General features: G+C 41.7%; 1 protein-coding gene across 1 annotated transcript in view; it reads right to left on the reverse strand.

The window, feature by feature from the left end:
- Positions 1 to 21,986, reverse strand: part of SYNJ2 (synaptojanin 2) — a 64,504-nt gene extending 42,518 nt beyond the window's left edge. The window contains exons 1-4 of the mRNA XM_036379690.1: positions 21,727 to 21,986; positions 12,453 to 12,539; positions 4,003 to 4,273; positions 1,387 to 1,612 (exon numbers count right to left, since the gene is read on the reverse strand). Of these exons, the coding sequence (XP_036235583.1) occupies positions 1,387 to 1,612; positions 4,003 to 4,273; positions 12,453 to 12,539; positions 21,727 to 21,847 (705 nt within the window). The 5' untranslated portion in view covers positions 21,848 to 21,986. The remainder of the gene's footprint in view (positions 1 to 1,386; positions 1,613 to 4,002; positions 4,274 to 12,452; positions 12,540 to 21,726) is intronic.
- Between the last annotated feature and the right edge of the window lie 3,807 nt (positions 21,987 to 25,793).

The following is a 25,793-nucleotide window of genomic DNA, read 5'->3' on the forward strand; positions in this document are numbered from 1 at the left end:
GCATCCTCCTGAGGATCAAAGCACTGCCAAATCTAAGGTAACTCTACATGTGCCTTTAGGCAGAATCAGGTGAAAAGGTTAAAGCAGTATTACGACAACAACATCTTAGAGGAAATGTGGAAAGTACCCAAATATGGCTGGATTTTGGACAAACAGTTGCCTGAAGGCATGCCTGGCTCATGCAGTGGGATAACAGGAAGGAGCTCACTGGGTGAGAGCTGCTGCATTCACACATTGCCATGAGGAAATACTAGTGCTGTCAGCCCCAAAACTGTGGGCACCTTTGAGAGGGGGTGCCCTCCTTAGCCATCAGGCACAGGCTTTCAATGACACAGCTCAAGTATCTCCATGCTGCTCTCACTCTTTCATGCTCCCCTTATGAACATCACAGAAGCAATCTACTTTCATTGTACATGCACCTACATATACAGACACATACATACACAATCTATACCACATATCCAGCTCTGTAGATATGCCCAGAAGACGCTGAAGACAACCAAATTCTAGAAGCAAATCCCTGTTCTTTGTTGAAAACTACCAGCCATTTGTCTATTCTGTTTATACAGTGATCCATTTCTGTATGATGGTTCTGACTGCTAGTAATTACTACTTCAGTTCAAAAAGGAAAAGGTGATTGTACTTGAATAAGAAAGCACTCACTTCAGCTGGCACAGAAGACTTCAGATTCTCCATGGTCCAGTGCTTTTTACTGAATTTCAAGGCAGCAAGCTAAACCATGTGCAATAAAACCAAGTGATTCAATTGTTTTGTTTGGCTGTGCCAATCAAGGGAGCCTGCTGAATGCATTTCACACACATAATTTGTCTCAGCATCAGCTGGAAATGAGGCTTTTACCACGTATGTATAAAAACTGTCATACCACCTCACATTGGAAAGAATCCCCCACAAACCAGTGGGGAATATAAAAGCAGTCTCCTCCAAAATTAGTTGAGCTGGAATTTGGCTGACTCTGAGAAGATGTTATTTTTTCAACATTTTCTTTACTGGACAAAGATGATTTGACAGTGAACTTTACTAGGCAAAGATGAGGTCCCAGCACCTTTGCTAGACACCTTCCTGAATGGTCTAAAAACCCTTGTCTACATTTCATTACAGTATCAAATGGCCAGACTTTCACACTCAGGAAAAAAAATGAAAAGCTTTAGTGAAAACCATGTGAATGGGAAAAGTCAGAAACAGAGAGAAAGAGCAGATTGCAAAGAAATGCTTAATGGACAAGAACAAACAGAGCAGCCATGCAATAATATTTTAAATATTCTTGAAAAAAATCTTGCTGAGTTTCTTTAATTCTCGTTGAAAATTCTGGCCCAATTAAATACGAGTGGACTAAATGATGCAAAGCCATTGGATACACGCACTCACCTGCTCTGTCTCAACAAAGTTAGACACATGTCCATCATCATTGACCCCTCGGACGTGGAAGCGGACACCGGCCCGCTCGCGGCTGATGCGGGAGATGAGGCAGGCTTTGGCCTTCTTGTGGGAAGCATAAACAGTGCGGATGTCCACGACCCCACAGACCACCTTCAGCAGCCAGTCGGAACAGTTCACCTGGTAGTGTTTGAAGGGCACATGCAATAGCTGGTTCCTGAAAGGTTCAACAACATACAGACACATTACTGAGTAAAACTAACAGACAGGCATGGGTACCACCTGACAACAATCACTAATTTAATCAAGTAATGTTTTATGACCCCTTTTCTGCTGTACCTTATCTCTGCCCAGGAAATATCGAGAAGAAACTCTTGTGAACTACTACCGTGAACTAAACGTGGCAAATTTTAACCACACAGCTACCACCAAGGTGCTGTCTTTATATCTTGTACCTGTCTTATAAATTCAGATGCAAATGTCACCTCTTTCAGCTCCAGAAATTTATATTTAGTAATCTTTTCATAAATTACAGTGATGTCAAGCTAATTACTTTTTTTGGAAGAGTACTGTCTGGACCTTAGCATTCACTGCAGGATGAAGAATTGGTTCAAAATCCACCAGGATTTTCAGAGAAAAAAAATTCAAGCAGAAACTGGATCTGTAAGTCACTGGATATATTGCAAAAAGTTCTACTAAAATGAAGAGGAACATCTGTTCTAACCTTCAAGATCAACAATTCAATAAACCTGTCATGTCTAGTTAACAATGATAACAATAACTCTTCTATTATGATGTTTTTCTTTATTTCATGTTTCAAAATGTGCTTTTAATCACATAAGAGGGGCCAGGAAAATATCTTTCATGACCATGCATTGCTCAATAGAGGATCTGTAAAAGAGAGTGAAACCCTTGAAGAATTGTTCTTTTAGAGTACAGCATTTAACAAAAAAGGTGCAAGGCATTGTTACATTTTTAATTTAAATATGTAATGAAAAAAGCAGCTCTTTTTTTAAGCTCAATTTAGCTCTTTTTGAGCTCAGTTTTTGCTATCTTTTCCACCTCTTTCTCCCACTTCTACTTGCATAGGAAGTCCTCACTCAAGCAAATTCCAGTAGAATTGTTTGTTATTGTTGCAGTTTATTAAACAGGCAGTTTGTGTTGCCTATAAGGAAGGTCATCTTATACTTTTCATTGCATAACTATTTATCTCATTGTTTACTTTCCTCAGGCATCTGGTTTTTGTCTGAAATTTCCCATATCACCTAAATACCTCAAGATAAGTTTTTTTGGAGCATCTTTTTGCCTTTAATGTGACGTTGTCACCATTTTTCCCTGTTCTACAATGTACTGGAGAATGGAAACTCTTCAGAATTTACTTCTAGATTAGCCAGAAGCAGCAAATATACTTATCTTCCAAGAAGAAAAGTTTCAAAAGACAGTAGAGGGGGAAAGAGTTGTTTTAAATGTTCTTTATTATGGGATATTGCCATCTTAGCAGTCTCGTCATTGGAGTACAACTAATTTCTGCCATGTGTCTGACTTGACAATGCTTGGTGACCTTTTGGAGAGGGATGCATCATTAGCACAGTTGAAAGCAAGTATTTATTATGTATCTTTTTTCAGTTTTAAAGTCAACCCACTAGATTTTACCAGTCAAAATCACATCATAGCAGGAAAGATTATTTAGCCTAACTGAATTGCTCTCTCGTGTTAATTTATCACCCATTATGAACTTTTTTGCTTATTTAATATTCACCTTCTTTGGGCCACAAGCCTCACTGCACGTTCTAGCAGCACATTCACATTTAACCCTGCCAGTTATTTTCCACCTACATCAAGCCCTCATTTATTTCCAGAACAGCTATGCCTGCTGTGTGACTTTTTGTTTAAAAAGAAGGGGGTGGGCGTGGGGAAGGGTATAGAAATGCAAGCATTATGCCAAAACTTGCAAAGCAAACAAACTGAATTAAATCAATCCAGCATTGTGTTTACTCTTTTCCCCTCAAACAATACTTACCACAATATAAGATAATTTTTCTTTGCTTTATAAGCACAAGAAAGTAAAAAGCACAGAGCAGTGCATCGCGGGAGTTTTCTTTTGTGCAACTTATGTTTGCACTGAGCTGTAAACATATTAATATTGATGTTTTCAACATAAAAACTGGTACACATTACTGAAACAATAAACTACAGACTTTAAACACCTACTTTTAAAAAATAACAGATACTTCAGTGCAAACAATGGGATTTATGAACAGTTCAAGCGCAGGCTTCCATTAGATAACTTTAAAGAAAATTATTAAAAAGGACTGCAGAGGAAACTATTCATGACATACAGAGAGATGTTTCTGTAGCATGAGCAATACATATCTTGTATTTCCCCCTTTGAAGCATAAAATGTCATTTTATAATGGCACTTCATTATCAGATTAATTTTAATTAAATACAAATTACTATGAATTCATTAAAGCCACCTGCCCTGTAAAAGGACATGTCAAAGGAGATGGACTTGAAGTGCACATGTTCACTTCCCTCTGAGAACGTCTGAGCAATGATATACAGGTGGAGACAACAGAAGACTCAGGAAGAACATGCAGTACTAACCAGAAGAACGAGTTACCAGATTCATAGCTGTTATCACCCTGCTTCTGAGCCCGCACAGTCAGGTCAAAGTTTGAGCCTGCATTAGGCCAGGAGAAATAGAACATCCCAGAGTTCAGTATTTTCTTCAAGGCAGTAACGCGCTCATCTTCCTTGGTTTCTTCCTGGAGAGGACAGAAATCTGTTGCAGTAATTTTGTAAACTTCAGCATCCAGGATTTTGCCCACCGACGTACAGCCTGTCACCAGGACCAGAAAGTGCAGCCGAGTGTTACCTAAAAAGTGACAGACAGTTACAAAAGGGTTATTTCCAGGGGGACTGGGCTCCTCATCAGTCCTGTCACATGCAGTGCCGACAGGGTTCCAGCAGAGGCCAGCGTCTTTGCTTCACGAGAGAACAAACAGGAAAATCAGGCAGGCAGGCCGCGTTCTTCACATTTCTGAATTCCTCTTAACTGCAGAGAAGTGGCTGCTATTGCACAATATTCCATAACACTTCTCCATCGACATCCTTTGTTGCACTAGAGTGTGTTTTCCCCACTGACTTTATGAAGAGCAAAGTGCTTACCATTGGAACAATACTCAAAAAATCAATTTCATCACCCTACAGAACACAGAGCATTCAGATTCTTTACTGGCTTCAGCTGAAGCTGGGCATGTTCAGACATTTGTAAAATTTCAGTGTTACCAATTCTTGAGATTCTGCTTTTTGTATCACTAAAGCACGTACATGATTCAACAACAACCTCAGCTATCACTAGAACCATTACAGCTGCCATAACTGTGAAATCACGAAGCAGCTGAACTTCAGGGCCCCAAAACTAAAAGATAAATTTGGAGCTTGAGAACATCACTGTAATCAGATCTTTCTCATACACAGAACCATCTCCACCTCTGCTCATTCTCTCTGAAATGGTAATTAAGAAACAGTAAAACAATTTTTCTGGAAATGCTGGTTTTGCTACAAAGAAACTGCTTGATTCACCTTAATTGGCCTGTAATGGAGACAATGTCATCCTAGTCACTTCAGTTAGTAAGAAAAGGTGGAAATGAGCCAAGATTTATTAATTTAGCACAGCAGAACCAACAGCTGACCTGCCGAGAGCAAGTTAATTAGCTAAGGGCACAGTGACAATCTGGGACAGTATGGCTTCAGACAGCAAAAGGGAACACTTCTTAGGATCACTTTTCAACCCTCCAGGGTGACCCACTGTCTGAAAATGCACACCAGCTCTCACACAACAACTACTCTTTTTCTGAAACACCAGTAGGGGAGTCCTTGCTTTCAGATAACAAGCTGGCTACAGAAGCTAGAGTTAGGGGTGGTTTTCAGCAGGGCCAGAATATTTGTGTAGGCACGTGGGACTGGAATGGCAGGACAAGGTGGGAGATTAGATCTTATTCATTCTGTTCTGCTGACTCCAGTTTTGTATAAAGGCCAGTGTAGGTGGTATTTACTAAAAAGCTCTGTTCATCACATTTCTTTCTGTAACAACGCTGTGCCGTGTTCTCCTTCTCGAGTGTTTTCAAGACATATTTTCTGTGCTTGTGATATTGCAGCAGAGGGCTAGAAATACTGACAATTTATTCCTCTTTTGCACATGACTTTGTGTAATTATAAAGAATAAAGAGGAGGAGACACATCAGTTATCACCACAAGAGCTCATAACTGGCCAAATACTGCCTTGCAGCCTCCAGAAAGGGTTAGGAGGAGTTAGCCATCTCTCAGGATAGCCAAAAGCTTCTGTGACTTAGCTGAAACCATGCAAAACTGATCATCTCAAAGTAACCTTCACTCACAAGACCTTGGAAGTAATACGGAAGTAATACATAGATACACTATTAGCATGCCTTAATATCAGTCAGCTTTGTTAGTCACAAAAAGCCAGTAGTGAAGGACTTGGAGAGCTGCCTGGGAGTGATGCTGAGACAAAGAGTACAAGTACTTTTATTGCCTTTGGTGACCTTAAGCTTTCCTAGATGGTTCAGAAGACATCAAATGATAAAGTCAACATTAAATTAGCCAAAGAGAACAAAAGCTTAATAATACAGGGCTTGTTACCTGTGGTTCTGTCCTGGTTGCAGGAGATTGTAACCAGTGGAAAATCACTGGATCTAAACAGAATGATCCTCTAATTCAAGAAGGAATTGAACAGGAATATTTGCCTTAGCTAGAAACTTGCTTTTGCTTACCAGAGACTATAAACTCTTTTTACTATCTCCTCCACTCAACCACTCACCCCCAAATGGGGTACTCATCCACATACTGCAAGGTCCAGCATCTCTACTCCCTTAAATCACTAGCTAAAAAGCTCCAAAAAAGTAATCATGCCTGAGAAAGTATTGCATTGTCCCTGAAGTATAAGGAGATTGGTTTTCTAAAGCTGTGATAGTTTTCTGCCACTGGGCAGTAACTCCACAGGAAAGAGTCAGGGTTGTTCAGCCTGGAGAAAAGAAGGCTCAGGGAAAACCTTATTACAGTCTTTCAATATTTGAAAGGGGGCCTATAACAAAAGATGGAGAGAGACTTTTCACAAGGGCTTGTAGTGATAAGACAAGGGGCAACAGTTTTTCACTGAAAGAGGGAAAATTTAGATTGAATATAAGGAAGATATCTTTTACAATGAGAGTACTGAAACAGTGGAACAGGTTTTCCAGGGAAGTTGTGGGTGCCCAACCCCTGGGAAGTGTTCCAAGCCAGGTTGGCAGGGGCTTTGAATAACCTGGTCTAGAGGTAGTGTCCCTGCCCATGACAGGGACATTGGGAGTAGATGGTCTATAAAGGTCTCCTCTGACTTGAGCCACTCTACAGTTCTATTCACACAAAATAACTGTGTGAATAGTGAAAGTACTGTACTCTCTACAGTACTCCAAATTAGAGAGCAACCACCAGGCACATGATACCTTTTCATGATGCCTTTGAACAGAGACAGGCTGGCAAAGGAGCTCACTTACAGCCCAGAAACTGGAGAAAAAGGATGAAAAGAGAGATTTAAGGTATGTTATGTTAAAGCTAGCCTGCTTTGCTGCTTGGTCCTCCCAGGCTGCTCTGTGAGTTGAAGTGGTCTTCAGAACAGCTCTAACTTCTCTTATTTGCTTAAATCACTTGGGATTTGCTGCAAAACAGACAATGCAGAAACTCTATAACGTCACAGCCCCAGTTTAACACAAATCTCTCTGACTCTGTACCTTGGAAAGAAGTCCCAAGCCCCATCCTCTGATAGCACTTTCATTGGTGGTATTTGGACAATGGTCCTGGGAACCAGCTCTGGGCTATCACTGCACTGTCTGCAGGAGGAAGATCCCTGCTTGATGCACATGTCCTCTTGGCACAGGGAACAAGCTAATCACAATATCCTATCCTCTGTGCCTGTGTCCTGCCCATTTTATTCACAGCACAGATGTAGCCATTGGGTTCTGATGGAGGTAATGCTCCTGACAACTTTTCATCCTTTTAGAACCTCTCACAGCAGAATTAATGCTGCCAAAACACTGCTCCACTATGATCTTTTAGTCATGTTTCCATTAAGGTATAAGAAATTACTCACCACTAAGTTATACAGCTACACACAGAGAAGGCTTTCCCTGTCTTCCCTTCTTTGCCAGCAACATCTAGATGGGCCTACAGTTTTAAATTATGACATGAAAGTCCTTGAGATTTCAGTTGCCTTTTCAGGTCAGTTTCTCTTGGTACCAATCACCAACCACCTCAGCTGTACACTATTTACCATACCCCACCTTGGAAAATAAAAATCTTTTTATTTCTCCTTTAATTTACACAAGTAGTTTAAAGTACAATCCTCATAATACTAGCCTTCTAAACTGTACACATAGAAGAAAGTGGTTTAGGAATGTAAGAACTTCAATTGAAGGTCACAACTGTAGAAATGTTGTTCCTGTCCTTGGGATGCAATATGGAATGTTTTAAAGAAATCTCTGAAATAATTTTAGAGCAAGAAGTGAAGTGTTCCTTACTGGTCATGCTTTCTACAGCAACATATCTATGAAAAAGCAAAACCCACATATAGTACTAAAGAAAAAAAATATTTCAAAGTTTATGGCCAAACTTTGATCTCAGATAAATGGGTACAAATGTTCATGCATTGTAACCAAGATCATTATTTTGCCCTATTACAGCTATCAATCACTACAACAATCTGTAAAGAAGACTTTTGAAGAAATGTAAGAAATGTTTTGCTCACAGTGATATGTGCTGAATGCCCTTTTATTAGGCTGCACAAGAGAGGCAGAGGATGAAGAATATTTGGCACAGAAACAAGACAATAATAATTTCCATCCATTTTTTCAAACGTTCTTGTGAAACCAACTGCCTTTATCCAAGTTGAACAGGAAATGCAGTTCTGGTACGTCACACTGTACAATAATAAGCTGCAGTTTCTGTATTTAACCTGTCTACACGACTCAAGGCAATTGTTTCCCCTGCAGCTTAGGGGATGATTTCAATGTTGCCTATTTTGAGCTACAGTGAAAAGGAGTCCAATATTCAATTCTTATTTTGTCCTTCTTAACAGTAACTATTTCACTCAAGACCGTCTTTTCTTTCCAAAATAATTTTCTCCAATTTTTGCTCTTTCTCCATTCCATCACAGTCATGCCTTATGTTCCCTCAGACTTTTCCATTTCCACTCCACACATACTCCATTCAATTTTGTAGACCACTAAAAACCAATTTTGCCTCTCATCTGTCTTCAAAAATAGCAACAGAACACAGGAGAGCAGTACATTCTAACCACCTAGCTGAAAATTCCTGAGTATATCTACAGCAGAATTATGAAAGAGCCAAGACTTTCCAAACTATCATCTTAGTCTCAAAGATACTCCTCTTTTTCTTCTAAACACAACCACATTTTTAGGATACGTGCAAAAGGAACAGAAGACAGGTTCTTAGTTGTCCTTTTTGCTTTTGAAATGTCTTCGTTTCAACTATACACTGTACATGTACAAGAGTGAGAGTATATACACAATCTCATGAATTCAGAATGCCTCCCAAATACAGCAGCTGTATTAAACCAAACAACCTATGTGCTGATGGTGTTAAAATATCCCCTTATGTATGCATCTCATCCTGACATCACAGTATCTGAAAAAAACACTGTAAAGCCAGCTCTTTTAACACTTTGCTTAAGATGTATTTGTCACTGCTAGATCTTCTTTGGCAGCAAAATCTTGGCTGAGGTACAGCTCAGAGACACTGTACAATTCATTCTGCTGCCATCCATCTCACAAAAGAAAGCAGAAGAACTTAGTGAGTCATGTTAACAGACATAAGTACATACAAGTGAATGTTATTACTGGTGGGAAACATTAACTTTGTGAGTCAGTTTCACATATTTCATCTACTTTCTTATGAAAAGCATGATCTACTTTGGCAGGCATACAATGTGATTTATTTGGATTTCTAAGTAGCGATATTTACAGATTAATTAAAATGTTCAGAGACATCTTTCATGTCTTGGCAAAAAGTTTTCCCTTCTGCTCTACAAATATACTCTTAACATCCCAGTGGAATGTATTTTCACAAATACTCTCAGTTAATTTAATACTTATGGTCTGCATGTTTCCAGTAGTAAGAAAAAATGCTGATACTTCTGAACAAAGTCTATGCAATCACTGAAGCTCAGTGAAGAGCTAGCCAATTATGCCTTTGTTAGCAGCTGCTAAAATACATTATACAAAAATGGATAAAGCTACATTCCATTCCTGTGGTCGTTTGACTCAACCTGGCTGGATGCCAGGTGCCCACGAAAGCTGTTCTGTTACTCCCCTCCTCAGCTGGGCAGGGGAGAAAAATAAAATGAAATGCTTATGGCTCAAGATAAGGGCAGGGAGAGATCATTTAGCAGTTATGGGCACAACAGACTTAACTCAGGGAAATTAGTTTTATTTATCACTAATCAAAACAGAGTAGGACAATGAGCAAAACACCTTTCTCCACATCTCCTTTTTTCCCAGGCTTAACTTTACTCCCAATTTTCTCTTCCCCAGTGGTACAGGGAGATGAGAAATAGGGGCTATGATCAGTTCATCACACATTGTCTCTGCCACTCCTTTCTCCTAATGGGGAGGACTCCTCACACTCTTCCCTTGCTCCAGCATGGAGACCCTGCCTTAGAAGAAAGACCTCCTTGAACTTTTCCAGCATGACTCCATCCCATGGGCTGCAGTTCTTCACAAACTGCTCCAGAGTGGGTCCCTCACACAGGGTGCAGGCCTTCTGGAACAAACTGCTCCAGGGTGGATCCACCACAGGGTCACAAACCTGGCCAGTAAACTTGCTCCAGCATGGGCTCCTCTCTCCATGGGTCCTCCCAGAAGCCTGCTCCAGAGTGTGCCTCCCAAAGGGTCACAGCCACCTTCAGGCATCCCCCTGCTCTGGCATGGGCTGCAGGTGGATCTCTGCTCCACCATGGACCCCAGGGGCTGCAGAGGCACAGCTGTTTCCCCATGGTCTGCACCACGGGCTGCAGGGGAATCTGAGCTCAGGCACCTGGAGCACCTCCTGCCCCTCCTTACTCACTGGCCTTGGTGTCTGCAGAGCTCTTTCTCTCACATATTCTAACTCTGCCCTTCTCCAGCTTCAGCTGGGCAGGTTTTTTCCCTCTTCTTAAATCTGTTATCCCAGAGGCACTGCCACTGTTGCTGATGGGTTCAGCCTTGACCAGCAGCACCTCTGTCTTGGAGCCCACTGGCATTGGCTCCATCAGACACAGGGGAAGCTTCCAGCAGCTTTTAGAGAAACCACACCTGTAGCCCCTCCTGCTACCAAAACCTTGCTACACAAACCCAGTACAATTTCTTTGTAGTGTTAATCTTTTACATAAGCAACAGCTAAAGGGATGGAACTCACATGTAAGATGGAAAGTCTAAACCAGACTGTGACAAAAACTTGGGCTATGTCTTGAATAGTGAGATAGCAGACATGTATCTTTGCTTTTTGAAACATGTTCAGAAGCAGAAAAGGTTTGCTTACCTTCACTTACCATTACAGCATGACCCTCTGACTTTTCACTGAATTTTAACAATCCCTTCCAAAGCAAGTCCTGTACCAGAACTTGTAATCTAATGCTAGAACAAGGCAGAGGTACACTGACAAAGCTCAGAAAGGAAAAACCCTCACACTTTCAGAGCACTGAAGTTAAGCATATGTTGTTTGAGAAGAAATAAGGACATGAGAAACAGTAAGGCTGAGAATATTTCACACCCCATTTGAAATCATTCACCTTTTAACATGAAGACAAAAATTGGATATATTTGGTTCCCACCACATACAAAAACTACCCTTATATGTAGCTTGAAGAGATTGAATTAAATAGCTACATTCCTTTATTACTACAACAGGATTCATTAGACTTCTATGAAGAAAAACAGACCCAAGTGCCAAGAAAAACTAATCACGAGTCCTCCACTTTAAATTACATTAGCAAATTGATATAAATCCCCAGAGAAATGTCTAATTAACTCCACAAGAAACAAAACAAACAAAAAGTCCACATTCATTAAAAAAGACTAGATGGACCTACAGTTTTAAATTATGACACAAAAATCCTTCACATTGCAATTGCCTCTTCAGGTCAATTTCAAGTCATATTTCTCAGGCTGCAATATGGTAAACAGGGTATAAAATGACACAGTTATATCTACTGGCCTAAATACACCACAGCTCACACCACCACTGCCTTTGGTAGATTCCTTGACCAAGCATCAAGTTACGTGGAAAAGTCTTGTCATTTCTCCAAGTGAAAATTAGGGCTCATTGTACCGACCCGGGAACAACGCGTACAGTGCTTTTTTATTTATGCATCTAAATCATCTGTGATTTTTAAGCACTGTGTAAGGCCCTATTATCTTCAAATCAATCACTGCAGTTCTCTTCTTAAAACATGTTATTTCCATTAACATTCCTGCAGGCAGTGTAATGACAAGTCCTTTGCTAAATCAAGATTCCCAAACTGTACCAAAATTTATATTGATGACAATAAACATTCCTTACTACACTAATTGAAGCCAGAGGCCTTCTGCAAATCCTTATCCATATGACTGATTAAAGGCAATTAGGCAATATAGCAAGAACTGGCAATCTGCAGTACTGTGCTCTCAGATGACCATGATAATCAGTGTCTAAACATGATCCTTAAAGAAGAGAAGAATTAAGAAATCATAGCTTGCCTTGGACAAATGTGGTAGGGGAAGAGAATGGCAATTATCTTCAGGCAGCTAAGAATGTTAGACAAAACAAATTAAGAAAAAATCCATCCATCATTCAGTGATATGGTTTTGGTCCAAAATAGAAAAAGAAACAGATATTTTCCAGACTGTACATGACAAAGTACAACTAGCTTTCACAATTTAAGGAATTAGACAACTTTAGCCACTTATTATCATTTAGCATTGTCTGGGCATTTTATAATCTCGGGCATACAGATGGTGACTTACCACATCTAAGCTGAAGCTCTCCTAAGCAGCCATAAGCATCCATGAGCTTTTCATACTGTCCTTTAATTGCATCCTTTTCTTCTGGAGCTAAGGAACAAAGAGAAAGGCAGGAAACTTAGTTATCCAGTATTCATAAAATGTTCAGATTGCTATTATTCCTATTGCATGGGAACCAATGCTATTTTCTCAATCAACAAGACTACAGTGCAAAGGTAGGGTTAAAATGCTGTAAAACCATAGAGAGTAAAACATGATGAGATAGAAATGCACATCTCCAAACACCACCCTAGAAGAAAAAAGAGTACTCACTTTATTTTCAAATCTACCTGATCATTATTAACAATTTTATTCTATGGTACAGATGCCACATCAGTCAAAATAAATAAAGAAATACATGAGCACATGTAAAATTTACACTGTTCTAAAATAAGAGCAGGAATAAATCAGTCTTGCCATAAGCTAAAATATAATATCTTGATGATAATATATTGATATGTCTTGATGTACAAAAAGAGAGAGTTTATACTTCCAGACTCTCAGTCTAATTCCAGACAGAACTGGAATTTTTTTATGCAAGATAACATGATTTGATGTAGACACAACACCAGAGGTTGATTTCAAGAGGAATTACACATATTTTAGTGAAGTAAGAATTAGTTAATTAAATAAATAAAGGGTCAGATGATTGTGTTATATTTGTGCATTTCTGCAACAAGCAAATTCAATGGGCACATACTGAACATTGAGACATTAAGTCAGACCACAGATCAAACTTGCCATTGGCTACTTTAACATAAAACCAGCATACTTCCTGAATGAGTAAGTCTGCATTTTGTATTTATTTCCCAATGAGGAACAAGGTTAATCTCCCAAATGAGGAAAATAGACTGTAACCCTCAAATGTCCTTTTACTTCTTGAACTACAGATAAACAGCATAAATAGTACTTTCAGAGATTTGCTAATAATATGCAATCTTATGCTCCTAATTAACTTCAGCAGTTAAACCTGAAACCTCGGGTATAAAAAGGACAAACTGAACTGCTTGCAATGCATGACAGAAGAGCAAAGAAAGAGACTTCTCTTTATAAATCTCAAGAGGCAAAGAGCTCAGTGAGAAATACAGAAAACAAATAAATATCCCATATATTGCTGACACTTTGAAGTGAAATGAAGGACAATTCCTCTTGCAAAATTCCTTAGCAGAGGCAACCCCCAAGAGTAGTTAAAACATGTTTATTTCAATTTTTGCACTTGTGACAAATAAAGAAGACTTGTTTAATTCTTTCTTAATATTTTTTTACTAGCATACTTTCACAACTTACTTACTCTACTTTCTTAGAACATTGAATAAATCAGGAGAAACTCACAAAATGTTGATACCACACACACCAGTGAAGCAAAGCATAAGCAGCAGACAGAGGATAAAGTGATTTTTATTGGGTAACAAATCTCTGGACAGTAATGATTTAAATACTCAGTAATGGCACATTTTAAGGGCTGAGACTGCAAGCTCAGTTCTCAGGAACTTAAAAAAACCACTTTCACAAAACCAGTTTAGATAGACTATAACAACGTTTCCATCTTTGAAAAAAAGCCTGTCAAGGTTTTCTTATGTATTAAAAAGCAGGTTAAAAAAGGTGATGTTTCACTTTCCATGGCATCTTTACTAAGTAGAAATATGCTGACAATTTTTTCTTAAATCTGTTCTCTCCTTTAAAAGCTGTCTACACTAAAATAATTGTGCTACTTTAAAATAAAAAGGGAAAACCAAAACCAAAACTCTTGCTCCAAATATTCCAGCTTTAGGAAGAAATCTAAAACAAGTGAAACACCAAGAGATTCAGATCTGAGACAGATGCGGAGCTCATAAAGCGGCAGGCCAGGCACAACCTGAAAGCATTTCAAAAGTCACTTCAAAAGCATGGCAATGCTCTTCAAAATAGAATTACAAGCTGGAGAGTTGGCTGTTAAAAGTGTCTGGTAAGAGCACAATCCAAAAGAATGGAATTTATTGCAGTGTAGAATTAGGCAACACATAGCTCATTCCACTGCTGGCAAAAAGTACCTGCCACTGGCATGTATGGAACCCACTGGAGTTTCCCAGGTCAAGCCAGTGGCATCCCACACCCGTCAGGTGCTGGCACAGGACTCCTCCAAACACGCAGCCAAAGAGCTGAGTTTTGGCAGTCCTGGTACAGGAACGCCACCATTCTGGGCAGGCCACTTGTCAGAGCCTGTGCCTGCACAGCAGCATCAGCCGGGACAGCAGCACCAGCACAGCTGCCTGGAAGGAAGGAGCAGGAAAGGAAGACACTCAACAGACACAGCCGTGTCTGTGGGTCATGCAGAGAGAGGCCAGAATGTCTTAGTGCCTATGGACCACATCTGGGGGGGTGGTGTGTGTAAATTCCCTTTGTTAAAGATACCAATGGAATTTGAATTCTCCTGTCCTGTTAAACTCCTTGGTCTTGAACAAAGGACATCATTGAAGAGGGTTTGAGCCAGGTTCATATCCTGTTATTAAAAAGAAGTATTTATAAATCTCAAAGTCTCATTGAAATCTCAAATAACTGTCATCAAAACCTAAAAGATCTCCTCGGGCATTCAAGGAATTCTAGGACATGAGTCAGAACCAGAAAGAGTGTGGCTACACAGAGAAAAAATTTACGTGCTACTTTGTTGGATGAAGAGAGTTAAAGGGAAATATTTCTATGAAACACTTTAACCCTTGTAAAACAAGAAGCATGCAATAATTCAATGAAACCAAGCTGCAATAAAATAAATTATAAGTGACCTTTTGCATGCATAAAATATTTCAGAGCCAAGACACCCCACACCATGAAAAGATACACAACTACATTATACCATATGGCCTAACCAAGTGTGACTTCCTGCTTGTAAAAGCTGCAATTTCAATTTACCAGCTAGCAGGAACTGGCCAAACATACACAGTTTCCTTCATTCAATCCCTCCTTAGGGCTGAACCCCCAGACTCCAGCAAGAATCAGCACAACTCTCAAGCATATTGACCCCAGAAAGGTCAGTGACTGGAGTAAGAGGGTAGAGAAAGGTACCAAAATTCCAAGTCCAACACTAAGGACAGACACAGTGATGCCTGCAACTTCAAGAGAAAAATGAAGGAAAAGTTCTTGGGGAAAAAAAAAAAAAAGAGCCTGAGACTGGGTTATGTATTCTGTTTCTCCCTTGTGATTTTTCAGCCCGATTCTGGAAATAATCACCTGCTTGGCTGTAGGTACTGCTACAAAAATGTAATCTCAAGCATATTTCTAAGTACTTTAAGAAACATAAGATTGGTGTCATGGGATGACCTTATTTGTGTCATTTAGCATTTGGGGGAAAGAGGTGTGAACTTTCCCCAGAAAGAGGGAAAAACTATATAAAACAAAATTTCATACCAAAACTCCCATATATACATTACCGTAAGCACCTTACCTAGAAATAAGTCCAATGTCTGCTATTACATAAGTTTAGACAATTATCTCCAAATTGTGTTTTCAGTTATCTGCAGACACATCTAAAGTACTTTATTGTATTTTCAATATCTCTCACCACTAAAATCTTCCTGTTCACATTCTATCCAAGCTACACAGGCTTGTCAGACTGTATTCAGAAACACCATATAGGCCAAACAGTGCAGAGTTGGGAAGAAGTCTGTGGTCAGAGCTACAGTTAAGAGAACCCAAATACTTAAAGCATTAAGCAATGTATTTACCAATTTTCTAGTAAGATAAATTTCTGGTTGAAAACACAACAAACAAACCAGAAAATTGGCAGTTTGGAAAGGTCAGTTCCCTGATTTTCTATATTAGATTGACAACAATCTGCTCCTAGTGAGAGATAATGTTTGCATACTTGGATGTGCATATATGAATATATTAATTCACAATCAAAGAATAATGGATTAATGAAACCACCAAGTTTCTACTGGCCAGCTCCATGCTGCTGCAGGCAGTCAAGAAAATAAAAGGGAAGTCCCTATGTGATTTCTCTGAAGCTTGGCCATTATCTTTATGTGGTTTCTGCCATAGATGACTCATTTGCATAGAAACTTGCACCAGTCACTACAGACATAACCACTACAAAGAATTCATCCCTCACAACCACTACTTGCCTCCTAGCATAGAAAACAAGTCTTGTAATCAACACTCTACACTTACACGAACACATCTTCCTCTTCTCTGTACCCAGTTTGCATTTTGACAATAGCGAAAGAATTGCAACACACACTTTTTCCTATAATCTAAAGCAGTGATGTTCAGCCTGAGAAACCACAGCTTGCAAGTGCCCAGTGCCAGCATAACCAAGGAAGACAGGACTGCTGCTCTGGAGACTGCTTCCACAAATGGAAAAGTTTGAACACCACTAAACTACAGAAAACTTCACAAAAGTTTGTGCTAGCTGTGTGAATATTCGGGTGTAGGAGTAGAAATGAGCCATGGTGGAGGCCTCACTGTTTTGGATAGAGTGCTTAGAAATACATTCACAGTACTTACACAAGTATTGGTGCTTGATTTCCACACCCCACTCAGTGGCACAGTTGTTCACATAAACACAAAACCAAAGCTAATTGTAAACAGTGAATGTACCTACAGCACAGAAACAGCTTTCTGTACAAAAGAAGGAAAAGATAAAGCACAGGTAAATAACTGCTACTTCCTGCTTTTGCAAGACTTTACCCTGATTTCACTCTGCTGCATCAGAGAACCACACACACACTTGCAATTGAAGCAGCAGAGGAGGCACAGAGCTCCTCCACAGAGTGTACACACACCTTAACTCTACATAAGTTTGTCTCTAGTAAAGGCTAACTTCCCAGATCTGTGGGTAAAAGTCAGGAAAAACCTCAGACATATTTGCAAAAACACACACTGTATCAGCTTTGAACTTCTGTACTTTCCAGACACCATGGTCATTTAGGATTTAACATAACAGGTGATGTAACATCCTTTATAAAACCAGCTGCAGAATCAAAGAGCTTGCAAAAAAAAAAAAATCTCTGCAGCCTTTGGCTCTGCCCTTGAGAAAACATATTATTATGCTGAAATTCAATAGCTGAGCACTCCTGTTGACAGCTTTTCACTGAAACTACCTGCCATAATAAAGTTAAATCACCATATTTTCAGCACTATAGCCTTAGTTTAGTTTAGCAATTGCCTTGACAGCAGTCCAGAACTACCTTGTGCAGTTCACTTCATCTGTAAACCACTGAAACTGTAATGTATTTAAACTAGGAACAGCATCTCTAACTATACTCCCTGTTGTATTAAGCAAAAATTTCTAAATCAATGACAATTTTTCTTTATCCTTTATAACTCTAGGTTTCTTCCACAGAATATATTGATCTTCTAGTTCAGAGAATTCCTGGAAGAATTGTTTCAGGCTGTCACCCATGTTTCTGGAGATGACTGAAGCTTTAGAATTGCCAGCGGATAGGGAAAAAAAAAAAAGCCTCCAGCAAAATGTGTCATTTAATTCAAAACAGTGAATTTTACCCTCCACCCTACAGTGACATCATGAGAGAAGGAAAATAAACTCCCATCCTCAAAAATACTATTTAACTTACAGTAGAACAGAAAACTGTTCTGTTGATATCACATCACCATGCAGATTAAGAGATTTACACATATGCAACTAGGTTTCCTGCAGTGATTTTTGATTTCTTGATTTTTCCAAAAGTTTTTTAGTTTAGGTTTCCATTACAGGACAAGTGTTCTCACTTTATAAATTGCTGACATTCAGGCAATTAGAGATCTTTACAATACTTTTCCACTACTGGAAACAATGCAAAGGATATCAAGGATGTAAATATTTTTCAGGTATTAAATCTCTGTATGCAGTAAGGAAATTATGAAACATAATCAATTTGCAACTAAAATTGTCATCATTATCTTTATAAGATATCAAGAGAGGAAAAAGTATTAAGTCATCCATTCACAAGACAGCATCAAATTGTTAGCTTATACATTTGAAAGTGTTATTTCAAGGAGGAGTTTGCCAGAGGTTTATAGCCTGTATTGATTCTGTACAAGTGTGTGGTTTTTCAGATTTCTTTTTTTGTAACACCACATCTAGGACAATTCTCACTCCCTTCTGCTACTTGAACTAGGTTAAATTCAACATTTAAATTTCTTCCAGTACAAAACTATTATAGAAGCAATTAAACTTTACGCAAGTGCAGATGTCATGCCTGTTCAAGGACAGAGACACCTGGTAATTATGGAAAAAAAAAAAGAACAATGACTAAAATTTCTTCTCAAGCCTTCACTGTCCCTCTATGATTATTCCTCTCTACAGTTCTGTTTACATGAGGGTGCAACTGCAAAACTACATAAACTGTTGTACAACTTAAGTGCTCCAGGTATACCAATCTGCTTTAATTTAGTGTAGAGGTTTGCATAAGGCACAGTTGCATAACTCCTCCTCACCACAGGCATGCAATTTTTAAGGAACTTTATTTTAGAAACAGAAAACTAGACAGAGAAGCCAAAACTAACACAATCCTAGGACTAGTATGTCTGAAACCACACATATACAAAGTTTATGTTAACCTCCCACTGCCGAGTTCTATGGTTAGCAACAACCTAAAGGCAAGTCAAACAAAACAGAATTAATGTTGTTTCTGTTACCACCCTGCTGTGAAGCTTCCTCTTCACAATTCTTCTAAATTCACCAGCACAACACCTACTACTGGTTTTCCCTCCTTTTCTGGTCCTCTGCTGCATAAACAGAAGTTATCTAAACAGGCTCCACTGGACAAACTAGCTTTTCCTACAATACAGGAACCAACCCAGGAAGGAATAGAGGAATCAAATGAAATAAAATGACAAAGTTATTACCATGGAGTGGGCTGAATGCCAACACAGACATGACTGCAGTTATCTCAAGACAGGACACTGGACTTCCAAAAGGCAAGGCAAACGGGCTTTCAACCCTATAGAAATCACTACTTCAGAATTCCTCTAACACATTTTAAGAGAGACTGTATAAATTTTATCATCATAGAATCACAAAATCATTAAGATTAGAAAACATGTCCAAGATCATTGAGCCCAACCATTAAACTAGTACCACTGTGTTCATCATTTAAACCATGTTTCCCAGCTTCCACATCCACACACTTTCTGATCACTTCCAGGCATAGCAGTTCCACCACTTCCCTGGGCAGCCAGTTTCCATATGCCTGACCATCCTTTCCATAAAAATTTCTCCTAACATCCAATCTAAACCTCCCCTGGTGCAAGTTGAGACTATGTCCTCTTGTCCTTTCACTTGTTACCAGGGAGAAGAGGCCAACCCTCACGTGGCTACACCCTCCTTTCAGGCAGTTGTAAAGAGTGATAAGGTCTCCCCTGAACCTCCTTTTCTCCAGGATGAACAACCCCAGCTCCCTCACCTGCTCCTCACAGGACTTGTACTCCAGATCCTTCCATTCTGGTTCCACTGCTCTTCTCAGGACACGCTGCTATTTTGAGATAGACCAGGATGCCACTGGCCTCTTTGTTCACCTGGTCACACTGCTGGATCATGCTCAGATGGGTGCTGAGCAGCATCACCAGGTCCTTTTTGGCTGGGCAACTTTCTAGCCACTAAACCATTTCAGGCATAGCAATTCAGATGGCGAATGGCAACACTGGGGGAGAAAAAACTACTCTATGTTGATGAGTCCTTTAATTAGTGAGATTTCAAGTAATTCCAACCACTGGTCATACAGGTGGCTCAGGGCTGGCTAGGTGAATACTGGACTCTCCCTTTTATTCATGCACATTGGCTTTAGGAAGTGGAGCTGCTTTAGATTTTTATCAGAATAACAAAATACAGACCAAAACCCATTAATATTAATATACAGTTTTAATGTCAACAGGTTTTAGGGGTTTAGGGAAAGTGAATAAAGTTCTACTCAGTACTGACTTTTCACTGCCAGTTCACTGAAAACTGACACAAAATCCCCCCTCTAGAAAAATGTAACACATTTATGTCCACTATTACCAAAGAATTTCGCAAGAAATGGAACCCCCAAAATATTGCACAATATGAAACTCTAATAAAATATAGTAAACAAAACAAACAAAAATCCCTACAGTGTGGCAATATCTTTTCCATGACTGGTCCCACTATCAGAATTATTCTTGAGAAAATCAGCTGCCCCTTGATGACTTTTCTGGTTTTCGTAATTTTATTCTGCATGTCCTGCCAGTGTACACTGTGGAAGATTCAGCTCAGTGGACCCAGATCCTGAGGTGACATTGTGACTGACATTGTGCAAATCACAATGTACACACAGATCTTACTACAATAGTTTGAGCTGCTTGAACACGGGCTCCTACGACGCTGTGGACAGCGGCATGCTTGCAGGCACAGGTATTAGGCAGAAAACAATTTAAGAACACAACACAAGCATGTTCTCCTACATTGCTTTTTGCCCCTTGCATTCTCAGTCACCTCATTTTTCTGTGTCTGCCTCAACATTAGCAACATCAGCATTGCATTGATTCAGGTCCAACAAGTACCAAAAGCATAAGGTGAGACAACCCTGAGAACCTTTATGAGACTTCTCCAGTAAGAGCCAGACACTCAAATACCGTTCAGACCACAGGGGCAACACAGCAAGAAGCCAGGAGTTTTCTATGGGAGACAAATCTCAAGTCAGTTGTCTCAAAACACCTCTGTTGTGAGCTGGCTGTATTCACTGATGGTTAGCACCTGATGTAGCGGAGTAGAAACTTCCTCAAGAGGCAGCGGACCTCATTTCTTTACCTGGGCCCTCCTCTGCAGCCAAGGCTGTAGAGGATAAGTCTTGTACACGAAAGGTGTCCTTTGCCTAGACCCCACCGCAGCCGGGTGGCCTCTCCTGCTTCTTCTACCCCGGCTGCTGGTGAGGAGGCTAAAGATACCCAGAGCAGCGATGGAACACGGATCGGGAGATACTGGGCAACCCTCCATGCACGGCACGTACCGGGTGTCACCCAAACGCGCCGCCAGCAAGTGGCCAAGCCTGGAGGGCCGTGCTGGAGGGTCTGGGTGTAAGTGAGGCGAGACGCTCTCCGCAGCCAGCATCCCACTGGAGGTGGCTCCGCTCTCCTTCCTCTCTCTGCTGCCCTTCCTCTCTCCATGCCATTGGAGGAAAGTGCCCCAATGCTCCTGGGTATCGCCTGCTGCCGTCGCACCCCACTGTCCCCTCACAGGCAGAGGTGCGCACCCACGGACACCCACAGACACCCACGGGTCCCCACGGCCGCCCCCGCAGGCACTTACTGAGCGCCGCCACGGTGCCGGCCTCCAGCAACAGGCAGTCCTGGCGGCTGCGCGCCTCCAGCAGGGCGCTCGGCCCCGGCTCCTGCTTCCAGAGCAGCCGCAGCCCTTTGCTCAGAGCCATGGGAGCCGCCGGCCGCGGGCAGGAGGGCGCAAGGGTCCCGCTGGTGTCGCTGGCGCAGGAGCCGCACGGCGCGGCGCTCGGGGGCCGCCGGCAGCTCTGCGGGAGCCTCTCCGGACGCCCGACCCCGGTCCTGGCCGCTTCTCCCGGGCAGGCGGGCCAGGAGGGCGGCCGCGCCCCGCTGCTGCTCGCCGGTCACCTCAGCAGGCCCCCGAGTGCCTCCGCGGCGGGGGCGCCCAGCGCAGGGCGAAGGAAGCGGAGCGGCCCCCGCGGGCGGACCCGCCGCTGCGGCCGCCTCCTCGGGGAGCCCCGGCTGCGGCCGGCGGGGCGGGAGCGACCTTCCCCTTTGCTCTCCGCCTCTCTGTTCCCACCCACGGTAAACTTCCCAGAGTTAACTTTCTCCCTCTGGCTCCGCAGCTCCTCCTCCTCCGGCACAGGTAGGAGCCGCCGGCGGGGCGCTGCCCCCCGCCCTGCCCGCGGGTGAGGGGAGGAGCGGCGGCCTCGCTGTGGGCCCCGGCGGGGCGCTGTGGGCCCCGGCCCGGCTCTTCTCAGCCCAGCTGTGCCCGGCCCTGCGCGCCCCGGCCCCGCGGTGCCGCTCCCCACACCCGCGGGTGGCGAAGGTCGCCGTCGAGCCGCCGGGAGCGCGGCCGGCCCAGCAGCGCCTGGAGGCGCCGGAGCTGTTCCCTCTGCTGCCGCGGCTGCCCGGGGAGAAGCCGCGCTCCTTCCCGCTTCCTGCGGGAGCGGCCGCCCGGATCCCGGCGCCGCTCCCCGCTGGCACGGAGCTCCCCTCGGGGCTGCTTTCCCACTGCGCGCTGTCCCGCGGTAAAAAGAGCTTCGGGCAAAGGCACAGTGCGCTTGTTCTGGTGTTGCAGGGTTCTCATCACAGTTCCCTAGTGAGTCTGTGCAGGGTGAGTGCTGTTTCTTTCCCGGGGTTCACCGAGGAGGAGTGCATTGAGGAAGTAGGCACAGGTACGCCAGTGTGTTCGGATGAGAGAAAAACTCGCTGTAATCTCTAGCAGAACATGTAGTCCTATTCATACACGGGTAAACCACACAGAATTCTGGTTTTTTTTTTTTTTTTTTAACATCACGAATTATAACTTGAGTTAAGATGTAGAGAAAACTGCAAACTGTTATTGTTGTCTCACATTTACGTTGAAAACGTCGGTCGTGGCTGTGCGCTGCCAGGTGGAATGTCACAGTCCCTGCTTACTTTGAACGTGATGGAAAAAAACTGAAAAGCAGATACTGCCTTTCTGTCACACACATCTGGTTTATTTATTTTATAACCAGCAGTAATTCCGAAAGGAGATTGATTTTATATTTGTTTATGGTGCCTTCTGAACAAAGCATTTTGAAAGGGTCTGGTGTGGAAAGTGGGATTGGTGTTTGCATGGGGCTTCCCCCCCTGCCCCAATCCTAAACTTTGATTATAGTATGTAGGGTGAGATGAAAAGTGCTGGGTAAAGCAAAAGAAATTACCTAGAAACTGTAGAAATTAAGTGACCAGGATGAAAAAAGCAAGACAGCACATAGCTCAAAGTTTGGGAGTTTTAGAGGATGTAAGAACATAGATTAACCATGCTCAATTTTAAACAGGAAAGGGATTCCTTTCTAACAGCTACCCAATGTGAATGGCAGACCAAAAATCAGTTTATGTCTTTGACATCTTTCACTCTTTCCCTAGAGAAAAGTGCTCATTTGAGATGAAATACTTAAAGTATTGCTTAATCAGTGCTGCCCAAGAGAGTTGTGTCACATTACTTTAAAAAGTTGCCCTGGATCATACACTTATGTGTTTAAAAATAGCAGAAAAAAAAATACCCACTCTTTTTTTTTTTTTGTTTGTGTGTGTGTGTGTGTTTGTCTCTGCCTTTAAGGAATTATTCTTTACAGTCCCCTTTAAACTCCACCATGAGAACAAACTCTCACTGGGAGGACACAGGTACGTCCCTCTCTTGCCTGTGTTTTAACTCCTTAGTAATTTTTATTGTTAGTTCTTTTCACTGTTTCCAAGAACACACAAGTTAGGATTGTTAATAAAAAGGTTACTGCCAGATTTATTGGGTAAAATACTGAAGAAAGGATTGGTGCCCCAGGGATAGTATTTTTTTAGCACCTCAAATCATTATGAGGGGATAAGGATGTGAGAGAAAAACTCAGATGAAGGTGGCAAACCGGGAACCTTTAGCATTGTGTATGACAAAACACTGCTTCATAGGTGGCTCTCTGATTGAGTCTGTTCTAAGCTCTTACAAACAGATCTCTTCAGTGTGTTCCGTTGCAGTACATCCACTCAAAAAGCAATCAGTCAGTTCATTAAGCTTTGTGTTAGAAAAACAAGCCTGAGAAAGCAACAAGCAGAAAATGCTGACGAGTAGCAGTAAATAAACCCATTCCTTTTACAAACCTCCTTCACAAAGACTGACATCTAAATTTAGGGCTTGTATAGGAACCTTCCTCAATATATTGGGGATGTGTTCTTTTTGATAAGATCTTTTCATCTAACCAGACTGTGTTTCAATGCATGGAAGTCCATTTTTAAGGGAGAGTGTTGAGGTTGACACATCATCTTTTAGTGGAACATTTGGAGTTGAGCTGTCTTGCTCTGGACCTTTTGTATGTGAGTATCATGGAAGCATTAATTCCTGTAGTCATTTGAGGAGTCCCTCAGGTGAACTCATTCCCTCTTGCACAGCACTTGTTTTCACCCAGGCCATACACTCTCCTTACCTCCTCAGCAATTTTTCATTTCATCCTCCTTTCTCTTTGGAGTTTTCCTTCCTTTTAATCTCCTTCCTTGACAATTTCATCATGCTAGCTTCTTTGCCCCTCTTCACCCATCTTTGGTTCTTTATCACTCTTTCTACCTTTGAGCAGTCACAGATATTTTGCATTGCTTCCTGAATGTTCCCACAGCTGAAAAGTGGGAGGTAATCTTGCTGCTGCCCCTGCAGCTTTCAGCTGGGAGAAGCAACAAGTCGGTGGGCTCTCTCTGCTATTTGGCATGTATAGGATAGTGGGACTGTTTTGGAGGGTAGAATATCTCTTGTCTGCAGCTGTGTCCCTTTGCTTACCTTCTCTCTTTCCAACTCCTTTTCCAGCTCCTGTCTTCGTAGGGGCAGGGAGATCCTTCTCCCTCTGTATCAGAGGGATCCTTAAAGTCTGATGTTGTTGGCTGACTGTGGAACTATGTGAAATGCAGTTCAAACAAAATTGCAGCAGTGGTATGTTAGGGGCAGCCTCCATGGCAGGAAGACACAGGCTTCAGCTACTAAATCAAGTTCAGTTCCTATTAACTTCTGTGGCATAAATTGTGTTGAAGACAATGTCCACACTGTTTGTGCATATTTTCAAGCATTCAGCTGCTATCTCAGTGGTTACCTCAGTGAAATGTCTGAACACTTCTATCTTTTTCAAAGTCACTCCATTTGGTTTGAATTTCTAATCCCTTCTCCTCCCCAGCCCCTTGTTCACCTTGGAAGCATTGCTATGGATCATAATGACTCCTGCTCCTAGCTCCTTCTGGTAATGGGTGTTTCCAGGGTTGGATAACTGCCTCCCTGAAAAAGAGTCCTGCATGCCACCTTAGCAGGTGGCTTGTTGTTTGTCTGAAGACCATCTGAAGAGGAACAACAGGGATGTTGCAAGACAGAGTTTAGAAGAACTGGACAGAGCAAGGAGTATTTGGCTTAGCTGTCTGCTCTCTGTCTGGAATAGCTGTGTGAACCCCATATCCTGGACTTCGGGGTATAGGATGGGTGTCCCTGTAGTATTACTTGTCTGTCTTTATGTACTGCTGAGTGAATTTTGCAATCTGGGGCTCTTCAAAAAGCTTTGGTGATACACTGTAGAAGCAAACAAAAGATACTTTTCTTTGTCTAATATTATGCTACTGAAATAGCTTTTTCAGTTACTTTTTGAAGCTCTGAGATTAAATATATGACGG

The sequence above is a fragment of the Molothrus ater genome, chromosome 3 (assembly GCF_012460135.2).
Source record: "Molothrus ater isolate BHLD 08-10-18 breed brown headed cowbird chromosome 3, BPBGC_Mater_1.1, whole genome shotgun sequence".
Taxonomy (NCBI): Eukaryota; Metazoa; Chordata; class Aves; order Passeriformes; family Icteridae; genus Molothrus; species Molothrus ater.